This window comes from Myxocyprinus asiaticus, chromosome 16 (assembly GCF_019703515.2).
Source record: "Myxocyprinus asiaticus isolate MX2 ecotype Aquarium Trade chromosome 16, UBuf_Myxa_2, whole genome shotgun sequence".
NCBI classification, from domain to species: Eukaryota; Metazoa; Chordata; class Actinopteri; order Cypriniformes; family Catostomidae; genus Myxocyprinus; species Myxocyprinus asiaticus.
In genome coordinates, this window is record NC_059359.1 from 47,577,373 (window position 1) to 47,602,659 (window position 25,287).

General features: G+C 40.5%; 1 protein-coding gene across 3 annotated transcripts in view; it reads right to left on the reverse strand.

The window, feature by feature from the left end:
• The window catches only part of hace1 (HECT domain and ankyrin repeat containing E3 ubiquitin protein ligase 1), a 76,759-nt gene that overhangs the window by 3,414 nt on the left and 48,058 nt on the right, over positions 1-25,287 (reverse strand). For 2 of the 3 annotated variants that reach the window (XM_051720612.1, XM_051720613.1), the window contains 6 exons: positions 25,137-25,248; positions 24,953-25,050; positions 17,821-17,908; positions 17,446-17,595; positions 16,349-16,545; positions 1,533-1,664 (listed from right to left, as the gene is read on the reverse strand). In XM_051720612.1, coding sequence (XP_051576572.1) covers positions 1,533-1,664; positions 16,349-16,545; positions 17,446-17,595; positions 17,821-17,908; positions 24,953-25,050; positions 25,137-25,248 — 777 coding nt within the window. Of the gene's footprint in view, positions 1-1,532; positions 1,665-12,447; positions 13,845-16,348; positions 16,546-17,445; positions 17,596-17,820; positions 17,909-24,952; positions 25,051-25,136; positions 25,249-25,287 lie in introns of those variants that run through there. The other variant, XM_051720614.1, reaches the window with a different exon arrangement.

Sequence of the window (25,287 nt, forward strand, 5' to 3'; positions counted from 1 at the left end):
AGTATTTGCACACAGTGTTTCTAAGTACATTTAAATGGTATAAAATCGAATGTACATGGTACATGGTACTTAAACACGATGACGGCCCATAATAAATCAAGAGTTCATGGCAAATTTGCCGCAAAATTCACCATGATAATTTTCACATGCAAATGAGCCTTGCGGCAAACTTGCGGCAAATTGTCCATTGTTGCCAAAGATTTGCCGAAGATTCACCGCTACCAGTAAAGAGCTGCAAAAATCTGGCAAATATTTGCGGCGAATCAGAAGCTCATTTGCATGCGAAAATAACGAGTGGCAAATTTGCGGTAAGTTTGTGGCTAGTTTAGATTTTTTTGTAAGGGGTTAACGTGCAAACAGACATTTTTGATCATGAACTGGTCTTTTTGAGTAGAAAATTAACTTCTGACTTCACAAAACAAGAAGTGTAACCAACAATAAAAATGGTGTAAATAAACTTGCAAGCAGTGAAACCATGCAAGCTCATTAATTAATCAAACCCATTGCTAGTGGGAACACCAGCTATGAAAAGGTAAGTAAAATGTACTTATTTTATTTACCTGTGAAACTGACTCAAAATAGCAAATAAATATAACAAGAGTTTCTACTTTAGGACTGATACATGATGACACATTGTAAAAATCGCAAACAATCATAAATAATATTTACTTATTCATTTTTACAATATGAATAGAGTACAAATGTAAAATTTACTTAATATTTTCAAGTTCATGCTTAAACTCATTCAATGTAGAAAGTAATTTCTGTTATATTTACCTCACCACATAATAATTTTTTTATTTTTATTTTTTGTGCACAAAACTATTTTATAGCTTCAGAAGATTTCAAATCTAGCGCAAGAGCTGAACAGACTTTTATGATACTTCCAGGTTGCTTTTTGTCCTTTTTGGAGCTTGACAGATGTGGTCACTGTATGCTTTGTACGTAAAAGAGAAGCCAGGACAAAGCTGCTTTTGCCAAACACCTTTTTTTCTTCCAACGACTTGAGGATGAGTAAATGATGACACAATTTTCATTTTTAAGGTAACAATTTCTTTAAGCATGCTATGAAAAGCACAGCAAAACAAGACACTACTGTAAAAAGACATATGAGTCAGAGTGAGAGAGAAACAGTCAGAGAGAGACAGACAGAGAGACAGTCACCCGAAAGAAAAACAATTATTATAATAATCATTTGTAATATTTTTTACTTCCATTTATTTTTATTTTATTTAACTTTTTTCCCTTCTTTTTTTGTGGTGTGTTTGTGCTGCTACATAATTTGCTATTAGTTGGCGCAATTAATATATGGTGAATTCCTCCAGAGAGAAGATGCCTTCTTCCTGCAGATATAAATGTAAATGTGGAGCACAATGGCATGGCAGCATCTAAATGGTGAAGCCCATGACTCCTCTGAGCTCAAGAGGGGAAGAGAATAGACAGAGTGAACCTAAAAAATGCACACATGAGGAGAATGTAAAGAGACAGAAGCAGCAGAGCATCATGTGGAGATGAGAGAATTATTGACTGACCAGCTCATATTCATCAAAGAGCTGGATGAGGGAGGGGGGGATGAAAGTGTGGAAGCCCTGCAGGAACGCATTGATCTGGGGCTGGATCGCTCGCGTCATCCGCAGCTCCGTCACCAGCTGCACATACTCCTCCTGAGCACAGAAACATTTGAGAAAATGTCTATCACTCACTTCTTCACAGTCTTTGAGAGAGTGCATTTCACTTTGAGTTACTAAAGTGAGGTCAAATTTCCCTAAACGTTTTTTGTAGCAATATAATGGTACTCATAGGCTCAACAATTCGGCCCTACAGAGTCAAAGCACAGTCACTACAGAAACACTGAAACTACTAAAAATAGCTTAAAAGTTTTTTGATTGTCCAGTCAAATGTGGATTCTCAAATAGTCTCACTCTGATTTGGAGCACAGTTAAGCCAAACCTGCAGCCACAGGACAGATCAGTCTAAAACAGGGTTTTCTTACTGGTTTTCTTTCTTATATATATATATATATATATATATATATATATATATATATATATATATATAGATATACATACATACAGTTGTGCTCAAAAGTTTACCCTTGGAGAATTGGTAATATATGTACCATTTTTAAAGAAAACATGAGTGAGCAGGAAAAACACATTTCTTTTATTTCTTATGGGATTCATATTCAACTGTAGGTTATAACAGAATGGCACAATCATTAAACAAAACATGGCAACAAAGAAAAAAATTAAATGACCCCTGTTCAAAAGTCTGCATACCCTTAGTTCTTAATACTGTGTATTGCCCCCTTTAGCATCAATGACAGCGTGCAGTCTTTTGTAATAGTTGTCTATGAGGCCCCAAATTCTTGCAGGTGGTATAGCTGCCCATTCGTCTTGGCAAAATGCCTCCAGGTCATGCAAAGTCTTCGGTCGTCTTGCATGAACCGCACGTTTGAGATCTCCCCAGAGTGGCTCGATGATATTAAGGTCATGAGACTGTGATGGCCACTCCAGAAACTTCACCTTTTTCTGCTGTAACCACTGGAGGGTCAACTTGGCCTTGAGCTTAGGGTCACTGTCGTGCAGGAAAGTCCAAGAGAGTCCCATGCACAGCTTTCATGCAGAAGAATGCAAATTGTCTGCCAGTATTTTCTGATAACATGCTGCATTCATTTTGCCATCAATCTTCACAAGATTCCCCATGCCTTTAGAGCTCACACACCCCCAAAACATCAGTGAGCCACCACCATGCTTCACAGTGGGGATGGTATTCTTTTCACTATAGGCCTTGTTGACCCCTCTCCAAACACAGCACTTATGGTTGTGACCATAAAGCTCTATTTTGGTCTCATCACTCCAAATTACAGTGTGCCAGAAGCTGTGAGGCGTGTTAAGGTGTTGTCGGGCATATTGTAACCAGGCTTTTTTGTGGCATTGGTGCAGTAAAGGCTTCTTTCTGGCAACTTGAACATGCAGCTCATTTTTGTTCAAGTATCGCCGTATTGTACTCCTTGAAACAACCACACCGTCTTTTCGAGAGCAGCCTGTATTTCTCCTGAGGTTACCTGTGGGTTTTTCTTTGTATCCTGAACAATTCTTCTGGCAGTTGTGGCTGAAATCTTTCTTGGTCTACCTGACCTTGGCTTAGTATCAAGAGATCCCCTCCACTTCTTAATAAGTGATTGAACAGTACTGACTGGCATTTTCAAGGCTTTGGATATCTTTTGATATCCTTTTCCATCTTTATAAAGTTCCATTACCTTGTTACGCAGGTCTTTTGACAGTTCTTTTCTGATCCCCATGGCTCAGTATCTAGCCTGCTCAGTGCATCTACGTGAGAGCTAACAAACTCATTGACTATTTATACACAGACACTAATTGCAATTTAAAAAGCCACAGGTGTGGGAAATGAACCTTTAATTGCCATTTAAACCTGTGTGTGTCACCTTGTGTGTCTGTAACAAGGCCAAACATTCAAGGGTATGTAAACTTTTGATCAGGGCCATTTGGGTGATTTCTGTTACCATTATGATTTAAAAAGGAGCCAAACAACTATGTGATAATAAATGGCTTCATATGATCACTATCCTTAAATAAAAACAGTTTTTTTGCATGATCAGTCATATTTTCAAAATCAATGCCAAAATTTCAACATTTTTGCCAGGGTATGCAACTGTATATATAAGGAATAATTGATGACGGACTATTGAATTAACACACACCCGAGGTGGTTATGCGGTCACGATGCACAGCAGCATTATTTTTAAACAATTCAACAGGCCGGAGTCAATTATTCTGCTTATACCACGGTTACCACACCTTAAGACATCATTCAGGGTTTTATCTCAAGACATTTTCAGGTTTTCGTCCCTAAAATGCTCTTATGAGGAACTACTTTCTTTCGCCACAGAGTTGGCATCCTGCTTTAATACAGTCCGAGCCTTCGTTGCTAATTTGAAAACGTCACATTAGAACTAGTAACAGAGGATTGTGAGCCTTGCGCTGCTTTACTGGAGCACTTACTGGAGAAACAAGTTAGTGTGTTTGTGCGCGTAAGTTAGTGCAAGTTAGTGCGTTTGTGCTTGTGTGTGCGAGTTAGTGCGTTTGTACTTGTGTGTGTGAGTTAGTGCGTTTGTGCGCACGTGTGTGAGTTAGTGCGTTTGTGCGAGTTAATGCGTTTGTGCTTGTGTCTGTGAGTTAGTGCGTTTGTGCTGGTGTGTGTGAGTTAGTGCGTTTGTGCTTGTGTGTGTGAGTTAGTGTGTTTGTGCGTGTTAGTGCATTTGTGCGCGAGTTAGTGCGCATGTGAGAGTTAGTGCATTTGTGCACGTGTGTGTGAGATAGTGCGTGTTAGTGCGTGTGCGCGAGTTAGTGTGTTTGTGAGTTAGTGCGTGTTAGTGCGTTTGTGCGTGTGTGTTAGTGCGTTTGTGCACGTGAGTTAGTGCGTTTGTGAGTTAGTGCGTGTTAGTGCGTTTGTGCGTGTGTGTTAGTGCGTTTGTGCACGTGAGTTAGTGCGCATGTGTGAGTTAGTGCGTTTGTGCGCGTGTGAGTTAGTGCGCATGTGTGAGTTAGTGCGTTTGTGCACGTGTTAGTGCGTGTGAGTTAGTACGTTTGTGTGTGTGTGTTAGTGCGTTTGTGCGTGTGTGAGTTAGTGCATTTGTGCGCGTGCATTTGTGTGCGTGTGTTAGTGTGTTTGTGCGCATGTGTGTTTGAGTTAGTGCGTTTGTGTGTGAGAGTGCGTTTGTGTCTGTGAGTTAGTGCGTTTGTGCTTGTGTGTGTTAGTGCGTTTGTGCGCGTGAGTTAGTGCGTTTGTGTGCGTGAGTTAGTGCGTTTGTGCGCATGTGTGAGTTAGTGCGTTTGTGCGAGTTAGTGCATTTGTGCTTGTGTGTGTTAGTGCGTTTGTGCTTGTGTGTTAGTGCGTTTGTGCGCGTGTGAGTTAGTGCGTTTGTGCGCGTGTGAGTTAGTGTGTTTGTGCGCATGTGTGTTTGAGTTAGTGCGTTTGTGTGTGAGAGTGTGTTTGTGTGTGTGAGTTAGTGCATTTGTGCGAGTTAGTGCATTTGTGCTTGTGTGTGTTAGTGCGTTTGTGCGCGTGTGAGTTAGTGCGTTTGTGCGTGTGTGAGTTAGTGCGTTTGTGCGCGTGTGAGTTAGTGCGTTTGTGCGCATGTGTGTTTGAGTTAGTGCGTTTGTGTGTGAGAGTGCGTTTGTGTGTGAGAGTTAGTGTGTTTGTGCTTGTGTGTGTGAGTTAGTGCGTTTGTGCTTGTGTGTGTGAGTTAGTGCATTTGGCGAGTTAGTGCATTTGTGCTTGTGTGTGTTAGTGTGTTTGTGCGTTAGTGCGTTTGTGCTTGTGTGTGTGAGTTAGTGCATTTGGCGAGTTAGTGCATTTGTGCTTGTGTGTGTTAGTGCGTTTGTGCTTGTGTGTGTTAGTGCGTTTGTGCTTGTGTGTGTTAGTGCGTTTGTGCTTGTGTGTGTTAGTGCGTTTGTGTGCGTGAGTTAGTGCGCGTGTGAGTTAGTAAGTTTGTGCGAGTTAGTGTATTTGTGCTTGTGTGTGTTAGTGCGTTTGTGCGCGTGAGTTAGTGCGTTTGAACGCACGTGTGTTAGTGCATTTGTGCGCGCGTGAGTTAGTGCGTTTGTGCGCGCGTGTGATTTAGTGCGTTTGTTCGCATGTGTGTGTGAGTTAGTGCGTTTGTGTGTGAGAGTGTGTTTGTGCTTGTGTGTGTGAGTTAGTGCATTTGGCGAGTTAGTGCATTTGTGCTTGTGTGTGTTAGTGCGTTTGTGCTTGTGTGTGTGAGTTAGTGCATTTGGCGAGTTAGTGCATTTGTGCTTGTGTGTGTTAGTGCGTTTGTGCTTGTGTGTTAGTGCGTTTGTGCTTGTGTGTTAGTGCGAGTTAGTGCATTTGTGCTTGTGTGTGTTAGTGCGTTTGTGCTTGTGTGTTAGTGCGTTTGTGCTTGTGTGTTAGTGCGAGTTAGTGCATTTGTGCTTGTGTGTGTTAGTGCGTTTGTGCTTGTGTGTTAGTGCGTTTGTGCTTGTGTGTTAGTGCGTTAGTGCATTTGGCGAGTTAGTGCATTTGTGCTTGTGTGTGTTAGTGCGTTTGTACTTGTGTGTTAGTGCGTTTGTGCTTGTGTGTTAGTGCGTTTGTGCTTGTGTGTTAGTGCGAGTTAGTGCATTTGTGCTTGTGTGTGTTAGTGCGTTTGTGCTTGTGTGTTAGTGCGTTTGTGCTTGTGTGTTAGTGCGTTAGTGCATTTGGCGAGTTAGTGCATTTGTGCTTGTGTGTGTTAGTGCGTTTGTACTTGTGTGTTAGTGCGTTTGTGCTTGTGTGTTAGTGCGTTTGTGCTTGTGTGTTAGTGCGAGTTAGTGCATTTGTGCTTGTGTGTTAGTGCGTTTGTGCTTGTGTGTGTTAGTGTGTTTGTGTGCGTGAGTTAGTGCGCGTGTGAGTTAGTGCGTTTGTGCGAGTTAGTGCATTTGTGCTTGTGTGTGTTAGTGCGTTTGTGCGCGTGTGAGTTAGTGCGTTTGAGCGCACGTGTGTTAGTGCGTTTGTGCGCGTGTGTGATTTAGTGCGTTTGTGCGCATGTGTGTGTGTGTGAGTTAGTGCGTTTGTGAGTTAGTGTGTTTGTGCTTGTGTGAGTTAGTGCGTTTGTGCACGCGTGTGAGTTAGTGGGTTTGTGCGCGCGAGTTAGTGCTTTTGTGTGCGCGTGAGGTAGTGCATTTGTGCGCACATGTGTGTGAGTTTGTGCGTTTGTTTGTGTGTGAGTTAGTGTGCGTGTGTGAGTTAGGGCATTTGTGCGTGTTTGTGAGTTAGTGCGTTTGTGCACGTGTGTGAGTTAGTGCGTTTGTGTGCGTGTTTGAGTTAGTGCATTTGTGTACATGCAAGTTAGCGTGTATGTGAGTTAGTGCGTTTGTGCACGTGTAAGTTAGTGCATTTGTTTATGAATTAGTGTGTGTGAGTTAGTGCGTTTGTGCGCATGCGTGTTAGTGCATTTGTTTGTGAGTTAGTGCGTTTGTGAGTTAGTGTGTTTGTGCTTGTGTGAGTTAGTGCGTTTGTGCGCGCGTGAGTTAGTGGGTTTGTGTGCGCGAGTTAGTGCTTTTGTGTGCGCGTGAGGTAGTGCATTTGTGCGCACGTGTGTGTGAGTTCGTGCATTTGTTTGTGTGCGAGTTAGTGTGCGTGTGTGAGTTAGGGAATTTGTGCGTGTGTGTGAGTTAGTGCGTTTGTGCATGTGTGTGTGTTAGTGCGTTTGTGCTTGTGTGTGTGTTAGTGCGTTTGTGTGCGTGTGAGTTAGTGCGTTTGTGTGCGTGTGAGTTAGTGCGTTTGTGTGTGAGAGTTAGTGCGTTTGTGCTTGTGTGTGTGAGTTAGTGCGTTTGTGCTTGTGTGTGTGAGTTAGTGCATTTGGCGAGTTAGTGCATTTGTGCTTGTGTGTGTTAGTGTGTTTGTGCTTGTGTGTTAGTGCGTTTGTGCTTGTGTGTGTGAGTTAGTGCATTTGGCGAGTTAGTGCATTTGTGCTTGTGTGTGTTAGTGCGTTTGTGCTTGTGTTTTAGTGCGTTTGTGCTTGTGTTTTAGTGCGTTTGTGCGCGTGAGTTAGTGCGTTTGAGTGCACGTGTGTTAGTGCATTTGTGCGCGCGTGAGTTAGTGCGTGCGTGTGATTTAGTGCGTTTGTGCGCGCGTGTGTGTGAGTTAGTGCGTTTGTGAGTTAGTGTGTTTGTGCTTGTGTGAGTTAGTGCGTTTGTGCGCGCGTGAGTTAGTGGGTTTGTGCGCGCGAGTTAGTGCTTTTGTGTGCGCGTGAGGTAGTGCATTTGTGCGCACGTGTGTGTGAGTTCGTGCGTTTGTTTGTGTGCGAGTTAGTGTGCGTGTGTGAGTTAGGGCATTTGTGCGTGTGTGTGAGTTAGTGCGTTTGTTTGTGTGCGAGTTAGTGTGCGTGTGTGAGTTAGGGCATTTGTGCGTGTGTGTGAGTTAGTGCGTTTGTGCGCATGTGTGTGTGTGTGAGTTAGTGCGTTTGTGAGTTAGTGTGTTTGTGCGCGCGTGAGTTAGTGGGTTTGTGCGCGCGAGTTAGTGCTTTTGTGTGCGCGTGAGGTAGTGCATTTGTGCGCACGTGTGTGTGAGTTTGTGCGTTTGTTTGTGTGCGAGTTAGTGTGCGTGTGTGAGTTAGGGCATTTGTGCGTGTGTGCGAGTTAGTGCATTTGTGCTTGTGTGTGTTAGTGCGTTTGTGCGCGTGAGTTAGTGCGTTTGAGTGCACGTGTGTTAGTGCGTTTGTGCGCGCGTGAGTTAGTGCGTTTGTGCGCGCGTGTGATTTAGTGTGTTTGTGCGCATGTGTGTGTGTGAGTTAGTGCGTTTGTGAGTTAGTGTGTTTGTGCTTGTGTGAGTTAGTGCGTTTGTGCACGCGTGAGTTAGTGGGTTTGTGCGCGCGAGTTAGTGCTTTTGTGTGCGCGTGAGGTAGTGCATTTGTGCGCACGTGTGTGTGAGTTCGTGCGTTTGTTTGTGTGCGAGTTAGTGTGCGTGTGTGAGTTAGGGCATTTGTGCATGTGTGTGTGTTAGTGCGTTTGTGCTTGTGTGTGTGTTAGTGCGTTTGTGCTTGTGTGTGTGTTAGTGCGTTTGTGTGCATGTGAGTTAGTGCGTTTGTGTGCGTGTGAGTTAGTGCGTTTGTGTGTGAGTGCGCTTTGTGTGTGAGAGTTAGTGTGTTTGTGCTTGTGTGTGTGAGTTAGCGCATTTGGCGAGTTAGTGCATTTGTGCTTGTGTGTTAGTGCGTTTGTTTTTGTGTGTTAGTGCGTTTGTGCTTGTGTGTGTGAGTTAGTGCATTTGGCGAGTTAATGCGTTTGTGCTTGTGTGTGTTAGTGCGTTTGTGCTTGTGTGTTAGTGCGTTTGTGCTTGTGTGTTAGTGCGTTTGTGCTTGTGTGTGTTAGTGCGTTTGTGTGCGTGAGTTAGTGCGCGTGTGAGTTAGTGCGTTTGTGCGAGTTAGTGCGTTTGTGCGTGCGTGTGAGTTAGTGGGTTTGTGCGCGCGAGTTAGTGCTTTTGTGTGCGCGTGAGGTAGTGCATTTGTGCGCACGTGTGTGTGAGTTCGTGCGTTTGTTTGTGTGTGAGTTTGTGTGCGTGTGTGAGTTAGGGCATTTGTGCTTGTGTGAGTTAGTGCGTTTGTACGCGTGCGAGTTAGTGCGTTTGTGCGCGTGTGAGTGTGAGTTAGTGCGTTTGTGCGCGTGTGAGTTAGTGCATTTGTGCAAGTTAGTGCATTTGTGCTTGTGTGTGTGAGTTAGTGCATTTGTGCTTGTGTGTGCGAGTTAGTGCATTTGTGCGTGTGTGTGAGTTAGTGTACAGGTTTTGCTATACTTGTGAGGACCAAGTATTGAGAATCAACCTGTTCTGTGAGGACATTTCTGGTTGTGAGGACCTTTTGGGTGGTCCTCACAACGGAAATGGCATATTAAATGATGTTTTTTTTTTAAATGTAAAAATGCAAAAAGGTTTCTGTGAGGGTTAGGGGATAGGATCTATAGTTTGTACAGTATAAAAATCATTATGTCTATGGAGAGTCCCATAATGATAGCTGCACCAACATGTGTGCGTTTGTGTGTGTGAGTTAGTGTGTGTGAGTTAGTGTGTTTGTGTGTGTGAGTTTGTGCGTTTGTGCGTGTGAGTTAGTGTGTGAGTTTGTATTTGAGGGACTGAAAGAGAGAAACTCAGAAAATGAGAGAAATCACTTCTGGAATTACCTTTTTTGTTGCAGCTCGTCAGAAGTAACATCGCTTCAAAATCGTCAAGATGTGTGTCGCCATATTCCCATTGTAAAACATAACTACATTTATTTCATCCCCACTGAGATGCAGGAGTGTGCTGACATGACGTTTTTCTCTCACGAGTATGTTTGGGCCTTAAGTGTGTGCGTTATGCGTATAATGTGTGTGTGTCCATGAGTGTGTGTGTGTGTGAGAGGGGGAGGGGGAGCGTGAGGGTTTTTCCCAAAGATATTTCAGATAATATAGAAACCGTTGTATTGATCAGTGTATCTAGCTTTAATACAGCTCAAGCCTTCGCTGCTAATTCAAAAACATCACGTTAGAACTAGCAACGAAGGATGCACTGCTTTTCAAAGGAGTAAAAAGGAGTAAAAAGGTTGTGTGTGCGAGTGTATGTGCGCGAGCATATGTGTGAGTGTGTGTGCTAGTGCAAGCGTATGTGTGTGTGAGAGTGCTAGCATGTGTGTGTGTGAGTGTGTGTGAGTGCGTATATGTGTGTGTGCACGAGCGCGAGCGTATGTGTGTGAGTGTGTGTGTGTGTGTGCGAGTGTATGTGTGTGAGTGTGTGTGCGCGAGTGCGAGCGTGTGTGTGTGTGTGTGAGCATGTGCGTGCGCATGTGTGTGTGTGTGAGAGTGTGTGTAAGAGCGGGGGAGAAGAGGGAGCGTGAGGGCTCTTTTTAACCAAAATTCAAATAAATGTAGGATATTTTAGACATTGTTTGACGTTCTTAACCGATTTACTTTAACCAATGTCTTGTTTTAATTAGTTACTTTGTCGTGGTAGCCTGTAGGGCTCTGTGAAATAACTGAAATAATTTGGCGAGGTGATATTGAACCGTCATGCGGTCAAGACCTGGAACTACTTCAAAGCCGTGCGTTTCCTTGAAAAATAATTGCACACCTTAGAACGTCCGTGAACCAATCAAGCATTCAAAAGACCTGTGGTATAAATATATATATATTTTAAGTTAAAAGTTCACATTTATTGAATTTGACATTATTACAGTTTCTTTCAGCTTTCTAAAGATGGCAAATCATGAGATTAATCATGATTTTTTTTCTACTGACAGCCATAGTTTCTCCTAACCACTGTCGCCTTTTGCTTGCTCATTGCGGATTGTAAGGTAATTGTATGGTATTAAAACAGGTACATTTTTGTAAAAAGCACTATACAATTAAATTTAAATTAAGTTGACAATTTTTCTTTGCAGGTCTATACATCTTACATTTCTCTAGGAGTGGGCAGAAAAAAGATATATAGTTGACTAAATACAAAGTAAATATTTTCTAGATAACACTAATTTATTCTGGCTTTATTACAATATAAACACCTTTTATTTAATTTGTTATTTAGTTATATCTTGTGTACTGCATGTATAATAGCACACTTACTGCTTGCGCAGTAAAAATACACATGAATATACATTTGTATACACATACATGTACAAATATGGTTGCCTTAACATATTAGGGAAGGAAGTCCCTCCTTGCTAGAGAATTACTATATTTGGGGCAGGGGTGCCATCACATGTGTCAAAGTGGTATTGCCAGATTTTCACACCAAGGCATGTATAGTGCTAAAATAAGTGGGCTACCTGCAGTAAGCATGATTTTTTTCAGTTATGTGTTATTTATGCAAGCATATTATCACTGCATATATACTGTATATATGGAATCAAATCTACTCAAATAGGCCAAGTGCCCATTCACTCTGTTGTTTTACAGTATATGCTGCTTTACTCGTGTCGTCTGCAGCCAAAAGCCATTCACACATCTGCCCAAAGTAAGATATGCCTCTATCATCATTCTTTTGTCTGTACTGTGCCCATTAACACTCTTCTATACACCCAGTTGTATCAGTGTCATAATAAATACAACAGCAGAGTGTAATCGGCGCATATTATGGCTGCGTATAGCGTGTTAGCGCATTAGCGCCATGAATGCAGAATGTAAACATGGCAAATTACACATTATCTACTGCATATATATTACTCTAGTAGTTAAAACAGCTTCTTTTACTAATCTCATGTGAATTCTACTCACAGAATGAGGCACGAAGTCATTGATAACACATTTTAAAGTGAGAGAAGCTATAGCACCAGAGTTAAAAATGCAGTAAATAAAGCTATATGAACAGAGAAAAGTAGTATTGCCGAGCAATACTTAAAGTATTATCTGCATTGCAAAACTTGATAATTTATAAGAAGTTCGTAAGAATGATTTTAAGTGCAATTCTTGAAAAATTCTTAAGAAGTTCTCAAAATTTTTCTTAAGAATAACATAACAGGCTTTGACATTGCCTGGTTATACTAGCCTGCTCTAGATGTTGCCTTAATCAATACAACAAATGCAATATTTCAACACTGGTAAATCGTAGCGATAATAGGTTTATCTATCTATAATCTTTGTTTTAAAGTAGCAAGCATCTCGCGATCATTTTGTTGAATGTAAAGTGCATGAGATGCGAGTTTAATGACATTAACCGCCATTGTTTTATTGACTAAAGGACAGTCTCAGCTTTCTAATGATATAATGTTATTATGTTTCTATGGACTCGAAAGATCATAGAGAGAGAGAGAGAGAGAGAGAGAGAGAGAGAGAGCGAGCGCTATGCTTCCATTTGAATTGACTAGCGTGATTGGTCACTACATTAAGAAGCTTCAAAACAATTTTTATTTTTTTATTTTATTGAATTTCATCATAACTTTTACATGGTTTAAAGGCTGAAAATAAAAATAAAACAAAAACAGTCAAAAAAGTGTTTTGGTCTAAAAATCACATTTCTACATAAACAGCCCATTGCGACTTCTGACTCAACATGATAAAACTCATAACAATTTAAACAACTCCGTAATTTCATTTTACCTTTTGAGATTTAAGACAACTGTGAGGTTATATTAACTTTAACTTTATTTACGCCAGTTTTTGAGAATTTCATTTTAGATAATTAGAATTTTTTTTAAGAAGATTTTTTCTTTCTTTCGGGAACACAAAATATTCTTAACCTTTTTCTTAAGTTATCAATTAAGAAGAAAATGGTAGTTAAGTTTTTTTTTTTTATTTATTTTTTTATTTATTTATTTTTTTTTATGAAATCAAAAAACAAACGGGTATGACATAATTTAGAATAAAATCTGGCCAAAAAGAATATGTTTTTGCGTTCTTTTCGGTGGTTCAGAACAGCTCGTCTGTGTGAAGTTTTAGGAAAACTTCTAACCGGCTGCTAAACACCTTCTTACTGCCATTGGTCCACATCGTTAGGTGTGACCTGAAGCTCCACCTACTACTTTGTTTACGTTTTTCGTTCAGTATTCAACTGGAACATACCTGTGGGCAGGACCATGTCATTCAATTTTTTTAATTAATTTTTTATTAGTCTACAAAAGGAATCAAATCTACTCAAATGCTCTCAAGTGCCCATTCACTCTGTTGTTTTATATGCTGCTTCACTCATGTGCCATCTGCAGCGAAAGCCATTCACACATCTGCCCAAAGTAAGATATGCCTCTCTTATAATCATTATTTTGTCTGAATTTTGCCCATTATTACTCTTTTATACGTCCATTTTTGCAGTCGTATCAATGTCATCATAAATGACAATAATAGTATAATTGCCGTATATTATGGCCGCGTATAGCATGTAAGCACATTAGCATCATGAATTCAGAATCTAAACAAGACAAACAAAACATTTTCTACTGCATATTACTTTAAATCATCATCGAGTGGTTAAAACAACTTCTTTCACTGCCCTCATCTGAATTCTACTCATGAGGCTAAAGTCATTGAACACATTTTAATGTCACATTAGTTTAGGTTTTATATGTAGTGTCCTCATATTTAAATGCTGCGGTGTGATCGGTGTCTGAATGTTCGGAAACAGTATACCGTCAGCTGTTTAGAACTTCTTTTTACCCCTAAACATAGAATGAAGAAGAACTTCTTTGGAAATATATCAAGGCCTTTACACCGTCTACACCAGACGCAAGCGGCACGTCGCATCAAAAGCAGTAGAATCCAATTATAATCAATGATGTGGTCTACGCTGGAAGCGTCCATTGCGGTGCGTCGTGTCGACATTAAACAGGTGTCCCGTTCCATTTTGTGCTGCATGCGCAGGTGCTACTACTGCCAACAACACAAATAAACTGTTTAGAACGTTCAAGAGTAGACAGAGTTTAGGAGACACAATTTCAGTTAGAACGTAATTTTTTTTTAAATCCTTTGGTTTTCTGTGATAAACTGTTGTTTTGCGAATTCTGTTTATTTATGATATGTCTTCAAGATAAAGGTATCTAGCTGGTTGTGTAGAAATTCTGAGACAGACATGTGATTGTCTTAGATGCATCAGTAAGAATGGGTAAAAATTATGTATTGCTGTGTATGCCATCAATTTCCAGCAAAAGTGTCCATGAAGTTTATAGCTATCACAGAGCTATATAACAGCCTATACATTTTACAAATTAAATACATAAAAAAATTGTTTGAAGAAAACTGTTTTGTTGTGCTTTTTGTTTTTTTTTTGTTTTTGTTTTGTAAAGAACACAACGTTTAATGAAAAATCTAAATACAACCCCAATTCTGAAAACGTTGGGACAGTATGATAAATGCTAATAAAAACAAAAATGAGAGATTTGTAAATTATAATCACCCTTTGCTATATTGAAAGAACTACAACTACACATTATATGAAGTCTTTCCTTGTGAATTCATTGTTTTTGAAAATGTACAGTAATTTCAAATCAGATAATTGCAACACACTCCAAAAAAGTTGGGACATTCGAGTGTTTACCACTGTGAAACATCACCATTTCTTCTAATAACACTTACTAAACATTTAGGCACTGAAGACACAAGTTTGTTCATTTGAAAAAGTGGAATTTCCCCCCATTCATCCATTATCTAAGTCTTTAGCTGCACAATTGTACGGGGTCTTCATTGCTGTATGGTGTGCTTCATAAGGCGCCACACATTCTAAACTGGGGACAGATCAGGACTGCAGGCAGGCCAGTCTAGCACCCACACTCTCTGCTTACACAGCCATGCACTTGTAATCCAGGCAGTATGTGGTTTGAAGTTGTCCTGCTGGTAAATGCTGGGACGTCCCTGGAAAAGATGGTGCTGGATGACAGTATATGTTACTACAAAATTTGTATATATGTCTGTCTGCATCAATGGTGCCCTCACAGATGTGCAAGTTACCCATGCTATGGGCACTGACACAACCCTGGCCCATACAGACACTGGCTTTTGGACCTGACGCTAATAACAGCTTGGATGGTCCTTTTCCGCTTTGGGCCGGATAACACGACGGCGTTCTTTTTTTCAAAAACATTTTGAAATATGGACTCTTCAGACCAAAAAAACATAGTTCCACTGTTCTACTTTCCATCTATGATGAGACCAAGCCCACAGAAATCGGCAAAGCTTCTGGACAGTGTTGATGTAGGGCTTCTCCTTTACATAGTAAAGTCTTAACTTGCATCTGTGGATGCAGCGGCGAGTGGTGTTGACTAACAAAGGTTTACTAAAGTTATCCCAAGCCCATGTTCATGATATCCATTACAGATGAATACCGTTTTTTAAGACAGTAACGTCTGAGGGATCAGAGATCACACACATTCAGAAATGGTTTTCGTTTTGCCCTTTACGCACCAAGATTTGACCAGATTCCTTGAATCTTTTAACTATATTGTGCACTGTAGAGGGTGAAATGTCCAAAATCCTTCCAATTTGTCTTTGGGGAACATTGTTCTCAAAGTTCTGGATTATTTGCTGAAGCATCTGTTGGCAAATTGACAAGTCTCGAATGATCCTTGCTCTTGAAGGACCAGGCTGTTTTTGGAGGCTCCCTATATACTATGACATGATTACCTCACCAGTTTAACATCTCCTGTTTCACATCGCCTAGTTATTTCAACTCGTCAAATTGTTATTAGTCTTAAATTGCCCGTCTTTTTTGGAGTGTGTTGCAATCATCTAATTTGAAATTACTGTAAATGAAATTCACAAGGTAAAACATCATATAATGTGTAGTTGTAGTGCTTTCAATATAGCAAAGAGTGATTATAATTTACAAATCACTCCTTTTTGTTTTTATTAGCATTTTTCATACTGTCCCAACTGTTTCAGAATTGGAATTGTATATTCTTCTGACCCTTCCAAACATGTTGCTAAAAAAATCAATATTCAATAGCTGAGCCCTAGTAATACCATAATACTTTGATATATACCATGCTACTGTAAGACCATATTAATTTACCATTGATCCTTAAAAAATACTACTATGGCACATGTCCAAAAAAACTGTGGTTGCTTGATTTGTTAATGTTGGTTTAAGAACACAATACTGCCCCTATTGTGATACAGCCAAACAAACTGACATTTTTCTGTGTTCTATTTACCATACTTTTTATTTCCAGGCATACAAATGGCTCTGTTCCAAAACCCAGTGTGCTGTCTCACTATCTACTGTCAACCTAGTTAGTTGCCTTCTAAGGGGGTGTACAAGTATGATGCATTCTTGCATTTTAAAACAGCTAGACAGTGAACACAGAATGCAGGAGTCTCTTCAAAACCTGTTTTTAAAAGTTCCTCTCATTCAAAAAAATAACGACAAAACATGCTTTCACCTTGTTGTCTTGTGTGACCTGAATAGCAGTTCCTCCTGGTTTGAGAGGCACTTCCTCCATGGTTCCAAACACGTCTGTCTCTACAGAGAAGGTCAACTCAAGGCCAAGATCACTGATATCATTGTCCAGGATCCACTGCAGGTTCTTAGCATACTCTGGGTCAATGGATGACACATCCTGGTAGCTCACTGGGATACCTGATTACATACAACAACATAAAAAAGAGACACGTATACATGTGATGCATGCTACAAACCCTCCTGTCGATGAGTTTATGCTTGAAAGTAAAAATTCTGATTATTTTTGTTTTTAGAGCCATGCCAGCTTCTATGGCTATTTTCATGGTGAAATACAGGTTAAAATATAAAAACTCAAGATACTAAAAACCTAAATAATAATAGTAATAAATTACTAATAAACCTATCTTTTTTTAATAAAAATCTCTAAAAACTGATTCGGGAGTGACTTTGTTAAAAATCGTGTCAAGGTGCCAGCAAATAAAATAAATTCTCTGTGGGCTAGAAATACCACTGTCCAATAATACATGTCTGAGTTTACTGTCGGTCAAACAAGGGGCCTTCCGCATTTTTAAACTTGGAGCTGCGTAACTGGTTACGAGACATGCAAGAACCACCAGCGTTAGGCATTATTGACCTCAAACCTGTGTTGACGTGTCTTCACACACAAGTTGGAATTTTTTAAAAGATGCTTTCATCCTCATTACTTTATTGTTAGTAAGCATGTTTAATACAACCTCTGAATATTTTATTTCTTATTATTATCTATGTCTCGCTGCTGTGTTTGTATTGTTTTTGTATATTTGTACACTGGAATCTCCTGTCACCAAGACAAATTCCTTGTATGTGTAAGCATACTTGGTAATAAACTCATTCTGATTCTGAACTCAAGCCAAAAGCTGAATTGTCGGTTAAGAGCAGTTGGTTACTCACCTAACAAGTCAATTAATCATTCTAATCATCATTAGTTTAATTGATTATCAAAATAATAATTTGTTGCAGCCCCACTTCACTCAAGGTCTGCACTGATAAACAAGCAAGCATAAGTGCATATATTGAGAGAAACACCATGTGTTTTACCCAGTATGTGCTTGTAAAAGGAGCGTGTGAAGTAAATGTTGACCAGCTGGCGATGGTAGAGCGCCAGACCCAAGATTTGACCAGCAAATCTAAAGTAGTTCAGATGATCTGGGTTGACTGAGGAGTTACTGTTGGGTTGAAACGTGGTACCTGTAGAATAAATGAATGCACACACAAAAATACAAACATTCTGTCAACATACAAGCTGATTAAGAGATGTTATCTTCCAGTGCAAGATTTCTGCATGTTTTGACTGCAGACTTCATCATGTTTCCATTGTTGACAGAAACTCAAAAGCACTAAGATGCAGCGACAAAAGTGGGACAAATATTAGCCAATTTAATTATATTGGACTGAACAGAGGATGTCATTTACCATCTGCAGATTGTGTAAACAGTGCATAGTCTGGGTTGATGATCTCATTGGACAGAATGTCAAACCACTCTCTGACCACACCCTGACCCTGAGAAAACAACACAGAGAATAAAGTTATTCATGGCATTAGTTTTAAATCTAATGCCTTGCAGCTACATCCAAGTAAAAAATTCAGACCCACTTTATATTAGGAGTCTTTAACTACTACGTAATTAAAGGGGTCATGTCAAGAGTAATCAAATTTTCCTTGATATTTTGACATATAAGAGGTCTTTCTACTATAAAAACATACTGTAAATTTCAGAACTCAAAACTGAATCCCCAATGCAATAAAAGCATTTATTGAAACTGTAAGAATTTTGATTAATATACATGTACACGGTACGGATTAAAGTGCTGTGTACCACCATCATTATGTAGGGAAATTTATAATGGAATTAGTCGCATTCAACAAACATTATAAGAAAGATAAATGACAAATAATTAGACTGAATAAAATTCTCCACCATTAAAATCGTAATACAACATCTTGTTGTATCCGCTCACAATTTCTATTGTAAGGAATTAGCTTTAATAAGGGAATTATGATTAATTCACTTATTGGAGTAATATTATTCTCATGGCTTATTGAAAATAATATTACACATATTTTAGGTATAGCTTTTAGGGCCGGATATTTGAAAAATAAATAAATAAAAAAAGAATAAAAAAATCAAGTGACAAGATTATTTATTAAAATATACCACAGTCAAATTATCTTTGAATACAAACAAGACTTTATTGCTAATCTAAACAACAACATGTTTGATGTTTGGATGTGTTAGATTAGTTTTATGAGTAAAGTGAACAGAGTAGCTTGACTGGAAATGATCTAAACAGAGAAAAGGAACTTTATGGAGTCTGTAGACGATGCCTTAAAAAACACTGATCCTTCTTTGAGTCTAAATCGATTTGCAATCGGATTACCCAAAGTATTTAAATAATACACCAGCACTTTCAGCAAAAGTCTGGAGATTTACTTGCTTGTCGTTGTGTTTCCTTGCGTTGCTTGGTTCTTGGGCTCTTTGTAGAAAGTTCTGGTGGTTCCGTCGATGTTTTGGCTCTGTTAAGATTGTGGATAGTTGTTGTCTGTTGCGTCGATGGATGATGAGGCATGTGTGTGTGTTGTAGTGCAGAGAAGAGAAGGGCTTCCTCAGGCCTTGGTGTCCAAGCCTTCGTGGACTTTTACATGGTACAGAACTTGAGAGATGCTGGGGTGTGGCTGCAAGCCATGAGGTAAAGAGCATGGAGGATGCAGAGCTGCAGAGCAAGTGAAGAAGCAAGAGATGCCAAAGAAGAGAGAAGACTTTCTCCTTGTAGGAAAGTCTTGAGCTGAAATTTACCGCACCTCAAATGTGTCCTGAGCCAATCAGAAGTGACTTTTCAGTCACATGGTCACTTTGTCTGTCCTTTTCAAAATTGATTTACAGTCCTTTGTGTAACGGATTCTTGATTATTCTCGCTCGAAATAGTACATTTAGTCAACTTTTATATCTTGAAAACGGTGCAAGAGCCATGACATCTGTTAACATCAACATTCTCTACATAAACATGCAAACATTTCCATATTAAACATGACATACTTTCTTATTAAATTACAATTATCATTTAGTTATAATGCATGATAAAACTTCCTAATTAGTTTGTTAGTTTTAAACATGAATAATACATTACATTGACGCGACATGACGCAACAGCTTGAGGCTGTATACACCGAGTCCGATGACAGGAACTTTCTAAATGGTTTATTTGTGTTGTTGGCAGTAGTAGCGCCAGTGCGTACAGCACAAAATGGAATGGGACATCTGTTTACTATCAGTGCAACATGACGCGCCACAATGGATGCTTCCATGGTAGACAGTGTCTTTGATATTAATGTGCTCTATTGCTTTTGACATGACTCTCGCATCCGATGTAGACAGGGTGTGTGTTAACAGTTGTGCTTGAGATGAACAGTTTAATATATTTAAATATATGCAAATTGTTGGATATGCGTTATGTGTAAACCCTGAAATTTTGTTTTAGAATGTTGTGGAGCTTGTTCGTTCTCTTCAGACTGAGTTTAAAAATGGCTGAATTTGAGGGGCTGCACGATGTTAGCCAATCAGAACAGTGGGAGTTTACTTTGAAGGTTTAGGGAGGCGCTTATGCCAAAACCGAGCGTTTGTCTGTTCCAGATCGCCTTCACTTTCTCCACTTGTGGACGCACCTCCCCTTTCCCCAGCTGGTACCCCAGGTAGGATATTTCTGGTTTGACCCACTCACACTTGGCAATGCTCAGGGTGAGCCCTGATTCATGGATGCGGTTCAGGATCTTGTGAAGATGCTGGAGATGTTCTTCCCAACTGGCACTGTAGATGACCGCATCGTCCAGATACACAGCACAGCACTCCTCACAATTCTGAAGAACCTGGTCCATGAGCCACTGGAATGTCGCAGGAGCCCCGTGTAACCCAAAGGGCATGACAGTGAACTGTAATACTCCAAGTGGAGTATGGAATACAGTGTATTCGCATGACTTGGGTCTAATAGCACTTGCCAGAAACCCTTACATACAGTAAGTCCAGGGTTGTGATGAATTTGGCCTGTCCTATCCTCTCCACCAGTTCGTCCATCCGTGGCATGGGATACGCATAGAAAAGGTACACTGCATTCACCTTGAGAAAGTCCATACAGACCCGAAGAGATCCGTCCTTCTTGGGCACAATTACCACCGGGCTACTCCATTCGCTTGACGAAGGTTCAATTACTCCAAGCTCTCATTGTGATGATTTCTCTCTTCAGAGCATCTATCAGTCTCTCTTGTACACAATAAAACCTTTGACTAATCGGTGTTGGCACTTTTAAGTGACTGGTGTGTTGGATCAGTGATGTCCTTTCTGGTATCTGACAAAACACCAATGGATACTTGGCAAACAATTGCCGGAGCTCTTTCTCTTGGTTCCTGTCTAAGTGGCTTAGGTCCAGCAAGGTCTGTGGTCTTTCCACCTCTACTTCCATCTTCTCATCCGTCTCCAGTTTCCGCACCATCAGAGCCATCTTAACTGGAGCCTCCCTCTCCTTCCATTCTTAAAAGAAATTAATGTGGTGTACTTGGATTTCTTTGGTTCTTTCTGGGTGATGGACTTCATAGGTGATGGGACCCATCTTCCTTTTGATGATGTAGGGACCCTGCAATTTGGCGGTCAGCTTATTGGTGGTGGATGAGAGAAGTAACAACACTTTTTGACCTGGCTGGTATTGGCAGTGCCTTGCACGCTGGTCATACCACTGTTTCTGGTTCTTCTGGGCTTGTTGCAAATTCATCCGTGCCTCCTCTCTGTACTTCTCCATTCGCTCCCTCATCTGCAGAACATACTGCATGATAACCTTTTCAGAGGTTATCCCTGTGGATGGGGCTTCCTAGCTCTTTTGCAGGAGATCCAATGGACCTTGCACTTGCCACCTATACAATAACGAGAAGGGTGAAAATTCTGTGGACGCCTGCAGTACCTCCCTGTAGGCAAATAGCAGGAATGGCAGCCATTTGTCCCAGTACTTACCGGTGTCTGACACAAACTTCTTCAACATCCTCTTGAGGGTCTGATTAAATCTCTCCACTAAACCATCGGTTTGTGGATGGTAGGGGCTGGTTTTATTGCATTGATCCTAGCTGCTGGTATAGTTAGTCCCTTGGTCCATGAGAATTTCTTCTGGTATCTCCATCCTTGAGAATACTTGGACCAAGGCGCTGACAACCTTAGGTGTGGTGATGGCACAAAGAGGGAATGCTTCAGGGTATCTTGTGGCATAGTTGCATAACACCAAGATATATTGGTACCCTGAGCTGCTCTTTTCTAAGGACCCGACTATGTCCATGGCAATCTGCCTGAATGGAGTGGAGATAACAGGTAGCGGGTACAGAGGGGCTCTGTCAGACCTGCAGACAAGACTGGTTTTCTGGCATGTGGGGCATTTATTGCAGTATTTCTGAACATCTGTATTCATGGAAGGCCAATAATGTTGTGAGCTGATGCGCATGTATGTTTTTTATGTGCTAAGTGTCCTGCCCAACATATGGTGTGTGCTAGATGTACGATCAATGATCTGCAACATGTAGGCACAATTAGACGTTTCACCTCACCACTTTCATCAATCACAACAAAAACCTCACAGTGATTCTTCATTTTGCCTCCCCCCCCCCATGCTTTCTTAAACTGTGGTTTCGAAGTCATGTCATCAGCATGTAGTTTTGCAATGTTCTCTGAGACCTGCCATCCACTGACTTTTAACCCTTCTGTGGTGACATCAGGGACAGGGGTACCCATATATTTCTCCAGACATCACTGCCAACATGTCTTTCTAGGGCCTTTGGTTCCACTGTGACACAGAATATAATCTAAGTCTGGCAGCGGCTGTAACCCTTTCTCTGCCAAGGTCTTTGTTACCACAGCACATGACATTTGCACACTCGGGTTATCATGGTCATCATTTGATTTGAACAAGTCCCACATCACCGTTAAATCTCTCTCCAATATCATATCTGCAGGAAAACATTCAACTACCCCAACCTTCAACAAGTACTGCTGGTCATTAACACTCACAAGTACCTCTGCATTTGGGTAACATTTCATGTCACCAGGCACACATTGTATGGTAGTGGTTTTTTCATAGTCAACACTGCATTCAAAAATATAACATTTCTTTATCAAAGACATTGAGCTACCGGTATCTAGCAGAGCTTGCAAAGTTTGACCATTTACCAACACTGGATATAAATCCACATTTCTTTCTCCCATGTCCTTACTGTTATCCCCCTCCCTAGGTGCATAGCAGTAACCAGTCATTTTAGCTTTTCACAGAGGACAAACTGAAGCTTTATGTCCCAGCTGTTTAGTTCAATATCTTTTCCCTCCCCTTTTTTCCCCCAAGCCCCAGAGTTACCTCCATTGTCCCGATCGTGGTGTCAGTTACCTCTGGAAGCTTGAGGATGGTGAGGTCCACTGCTGTGTGCATTCAGGTACTGGGTGGTGAATTTTGTTGCTGCCAGTCCATTTTCAGGCTCATGCTCTTTCACCCACGTGTTACTCTCATAGGGAAATACTCGTAACAATTGTTCCAATATAACCGTATCCACTGGCGGTATAACCCCTTCAGACGATGGTAGGTTTCTTTTGGGCTTTCCCCAGGTAGAAAAACAGTTGAGCAGAAATGCTGGTGATAAGTTTCAGGCGAGATGTGGCCAGCAGTGCCTCCTTCAGGTCCTCGTAGTCATCTGTGCTGTCCTCATTCATAGCTACATACGCCTCCAATGCTTTGCCTGTTAGCAAGAGAACCAGTCGGCAGGCCCACTCCTCTGGCCACTTCTAAGTTCAGGCCATGCGTTCAAAGCGTCAGAGGTCATTTTCGATGCCCTCTCCCTGGTGGTAAGTAGGCATTTTTGGTTGCCACATCTGTGGTTCTGGTTACCTTCGTTTGTGATCGTAGTCCTGTCCTCGGTTTCTGTCTCGAGCACTACTCTGCGGCTAGCCATCCCACTTCTGACATCAAATGTTATAAGACGTGTGTTCAAGTTCTTTGTAATGATGGCTCAGTCCACAGTAGCACATAAGTGCAATGGTGTTTTATTAAGTGCTCAGTGAAAAAGTATCCAAGGGGATATAAAGCTATTTACAAAGTGCAAATGTATATACAAAAAAACAAACAAACAAACAAACAAAACAAAGGTAAGTAAATGTATACATTTACAACAAATTCCCACAATGGTTTGTCTCTCTTTCTATACACACTGAGCTCCTTCCACATCAAGGTTTACAAGTGTATATCCTCTCAGCGAACGGAGCACTCTATATATATATATATATATATATATATATATATATATATATATCCAAGGCCCCGCCCACTTCGGATCATACCACCCGGTAGGTAAGTGAAACATGTATTTTGAAGCCACATCCTTGCAAAAACATGCAGTACACTCAATAATTACAGACATTGCAAATCTGTAATTCATCTCATTATTTACCATTAGTCATAAATGATTTAATCAGTAACCTTCACTATGTTCTTTTCCCACTCAGAACACAGTGGTACAAACGGCTGCAGCCCAACACGCATGCACAGTACGGATCAGGCACATCTTTAGCCAGCCCATCTGCTGATACGGCAGATGATGCTGCAGACCCGGAAGACACAGATGAACACACAAGGCAGTACATGCTAGACAAACAGATATAACGGACAAAATTTTTAACGAAAGTAAAAATAAACATAACGTTAACCAAAAGTAATGTGTGCACGTTCTATGTAAAGTAAATGTTGACGCTATTTTCTTAGTGTTCTGAATGAATGAATGAATGAATGAATGAATACGTAGACGTGTGTGTGAATGGGAACGTTAACAGCATTTGAGTGTGCACCCACAAGGTTCGTTATAAACTGCAGGAAAGGTGAAACAGTGGAATTAATGTATATAAATAATATAAGGAGTCATCGCCGTGGCCCAAGACAGAGCCCTTTGTCACATTACCCCTAATCCTAAACCTAACCCTGACCTAACCCTGACACAACCCTTACCCTAAACCCTAACTCCAATCTAAACCCTACCCCTAAACCAGCCCGTACCTCAACCTCAGTAGCAGCAAACGTGAATCTTGTGAGAATTTTTACAGAACAACATGTAGTTACACAATAACTACATTGTATTGTATGTATTTTAATGTTAGTACATAGTAGTTTTAGACACCTAATATAACATGGGTCCAAAAATTCTTAATTATAAATGAATTAGTTTAGAATCTAAATCTGATTAGATAGTAGATACAAAAGTTAAGACTGTGTATGGCACATGCGAGTGATCAATAACAGAGTTGCTGTCCTTGTAGATTATTTCAAATCAGTCACTCATGAGTGCATTTATCATATAGCTGTTGTTTTTATAAAACAATAAGCCATTTCAAGGTTGTGCAATGCAGTGATTTTACCACCACTTAACCAAGGTAAAATCACTGTACGCACAGCTCTCATGACTGGTTGCTTTATTACTTTACTCTTTTTTTTCAGGGTTACATGTCTGAAAGTGGCAAATGGTTTGAGATTTGTTCAAGCTCACCATGCCCTCTTCACCATGGAACCGCACAGCAATGCCTTGTTTGAGCTTCTCATTGGAGGATTTGGACACAACCTCACAGCTGCTGCGGAATAATGAGTCTGTAAGAAGAGGATACAAAAAATAGATGAATGATGGAGTGAAAGAAAACACAAAAGTTTAAACAGATAATGTAGAAACTGCTCACCTCTGTGAACCAGAAGAATGTCATTTTCATTAACCGGACGGTGAACCATATCAGAATCTGGCTGTCCGGCCAGAAGATGTTCATAAAACCACTCGCACCGGTCTTTAAACGGCTGAGGAGAGGGAAACAAAGACCAATTACACATGATAAC